General features: G+C 34.4%; 1 protein-coding gene across 1 annotated transcript; it reads right to left on the bottom strand.

The window, feature by feature from the left end:
- Positions 1-759: 759 nt before the first annotated feature.
- On the bottom strand, positions 760-2,265 carry LOC128655825 (uncharacterized). Its single transcript, XM_053709384.1, has 3 exons — positions 2,218-2,265; positions 1,668-1,721; positions 760-1,237 (listed from the first exon to the last, which is right to left on the bottom strand). Exons 2-3 carry the CDS (start codon positions 1,699-1,701, stop codon positions 807-809), a joined length of 465 nt encoding a protein of 154 aa, XP_053565359.1. The 5' UTR covers positions 1,702-1,721; positions 2,218-2,265; the 3' UTR covers positions 760-806.
- Positions 2,266-2,819: the final 554 nt, after the last annotated feature.

Raw genomic sequence — 2,819 nt, 5'->3', positions numbered from 1 at the left:
TTTTAATACATACATTGTCATCATAAAGACAAATAATTATTTACATCAATTATTTTTCATATATTCTTTACACATGAATTAGGTTATTCAGACAGACAGAAATCATTAAAGGCTCATGTTACTCAAACATGTTGAACCCTTTAATTGGTTTTAGATGATCCACTTATACAGCTTGAGTGTATCAAATCTTGTTAAAGGATTTACATTGTACTTACATCAGCAATTTAAAAATTCAATTTAGACTGTGGTAGGCACACCTATCCTTAAACATTTTGGCATTGAGGACAAGCTGTGTAAACATAGCAACCAGAAGAAATTACATTCCCACTGGGTTAGACAAGAGATAATGTATCCACATTTGGACATAAAATTTTGGATCCAAGTAGTGGTGTTTGGTATATGTAGTGATATCCAATTAAAGGGACACTGAACCTAAATATTTAATGGACTGATTCAGATAGAGCATGACATGACAAATCTTTAGAAATTACACATATTCATTATATGTTTTAATTGTCAAGCTATATTTTGAATGCAAGAATGTTGGTTTTTATGGAAGCCAATATTTGTTGATGAACCTTGTTTGTGCATGCTGGTTGATGGATACATTCATCCAACAATAAAGAAATGATGGCCACATTTATTTTATTGTTTAAACTAATTATTGGAATAAGTTGTTTTCAATCAATATATCAAGAGAATGACAAATAATTCATAAGAGTATTCTATGATACATTGGCTTAACATTGCATGCTGGATTTGAATCACAATTTAACCAATTTAACTTCACTGTACCTTTAAGTATCTTATAAAGTGTATTTAGAATGATACTTACAGCTGTGCCTGGGAAGGACAATCTGACACCCAGGACAATGAAGGTTTAAACAGGGGGAAGGGATGGGATTGGCTCGGGGAGGGATGGGAATGGCTTGGGGAGTGGTGAGCTGCTGCTCCAGGGTAGGCCGTACAGCTGGGGAGTGGGGAGTTTGGGTCTGGGCAGCTGTACGGGCCAGAATACGGGGAGAGCGGCGAAGGGGGGTGTATGGGCGTTTTTTGGGAGGGACAGGATATGAAATATGGGAAGGGCTGGCAGTGGTCGGGGCATGGTCATGGGTTTGGTGATGGGAAGGGCTCTGGGTGTGTGCAGAGGTGTGGCCATGGTCAGGGGTGTGTGCACGGGGAGGGGTCTGTGACTGGGCAGGGGCGGAATCCAGATGACCAGAAGTGGTGGATCCATCTGAAAATGTAAAATAAATATATTAACATCTCATACATCCTGACATCAAATCAACGCATTTAAAATTGATTATGTTTTCAATATACCTCGAAGTGTGTTTGAATCTGTAAACTATTCTGAAATGAGGATATGGTATCTATATAGGCACTCAGATGAATCTCAATGACTGTCTGTACAATGTGAAACTTATTATTGTGTTTTGGCATGGAATATGCATGTGACATAATGATGGCATGAATTATATATTCTTAAAAAAATATATACAAGCAGATTTTCATGCTGCCTGATATAGAAAGGGGGCAGTAGTGTATTTGAACAGACAAATAATATTCCTTTTTAAAGGGAAAAAGCTGTAGACTTTGAATGTCTTCAATAAAATGATTTCAAAAAAAGAAACATGTTGGAAACATGATAGATATATTTCACATACCATCAGACTCCAAGGCAGCCTCTTCCTCCTCCATCCCACATGTGACATCAATCTCTGTAAAACATAACATGTTGTGTACACCTTAAGATCAGATATTATAACATATGTTACTGTTGCTCAAATACGCACATCAATGTTGCATTAAAGATATACACACACAAAGTTATGATTTACATCATTTTGATGGAGCATACAAATGACAATAGATTTGTTATTGTCAATAAATCAGAATCTTAATGTATTGTTTGTCTTAATGTTAAATTCATAAAAGCATAGTACATAGAACATTTAAGATTTCTCATGTGTGTATCACTTGATGACTGTTGTTAAAAAAAAAAAAAATGAAAAAAACATATGTTAGACATCTTATGAATAACAAATGTGTAGAATAATAAAGTAGAAATTATTAATCGCTCAATATAAAAAATAAATATATAATCAGAAGATAAATTCTATGATTTTTTATAATGTTATGCTTCATCGGAATCATGATCATAATATTGATTAGCAATACACCTTCAATTACATATAAATGAGTCAATGGACTTACCAGGAGCCCGCAAAGGCGGCTCTATGTCACTGCTGGATTCCTGTGGGCTCCCCACACCAACTCTCTCTATGAATGATATAGATATATATTATTAAACACATTTTGGATATCACTAAATCACATCTGTCTAGAATTTTAACATTAATCAACTTTAAAATGTGAATAATAGAGCAGTCATTACACCAGAAAATGCTTGATTGAATCAAGGGGATTCTGTAAACATATCTGTATTCAACATATGTTTAATGTCAGACTACATTAGACATCAAATTCATCTCAGATGCTGCTATTGCATATCTAAATATACCCAATGATCAATGTTCTTAACCCTTTAAGGACACAGCTTTCACTTAGCTCAATTGTTTTATGACGGAATAATTCCGTCATATGTCCTTAAGAAGTTACAAGAATACACACAAACCACATATTGAGGAGCATCTGTTGACAAATCTAAACAAACATGTGTCACATCGAGCCATTTTTTCAATGTACAGTAATCTTGTTTAGGACACAACACATATTTATCACAATACATAACAAACTTTATTATTACTAATATGTAATCATGGTGCTGTTAGAGTATGCAGATATATATAAAGTAA

The sequence above is a fragment of the Bombina bombina genome, chromosome 4 (assembly GCF_027579735.1).
Source record: "Bombina bombina isolate aBomBom1 chromosome 4, aBomBom1.pri, whole genome shotgun sequence".
Taxonomy (NCBI): domain Eukaryota; kingdom Metazoa; phylum Chordata; class Amphibia; order Anura; family Bombinatoridae; genus Bombina; species Bombina bombina.
The sequence above is the reverse complement of the archived record's forward strand: the minus strand, read 5'-3'. Positions and strand labels throughout refer to the sequence as shown.

Excerpts from the sequence above, each read along its gene's own strand:
- LOC128655825 (XM_053709384.1), bottom strand. The coding sequence starts at position 1,701 with ATGGAGGAGGAAGAGGCTGCCTTGGAGTCTGATG. Across the intron at positions 1,238-1,667 it reads GGCTGCCTTGGAGTCTGATG|ATGGATCCACCACTTCTGGT; the intron begins GTATGTGAAATA and ends TTACATTTTCAG.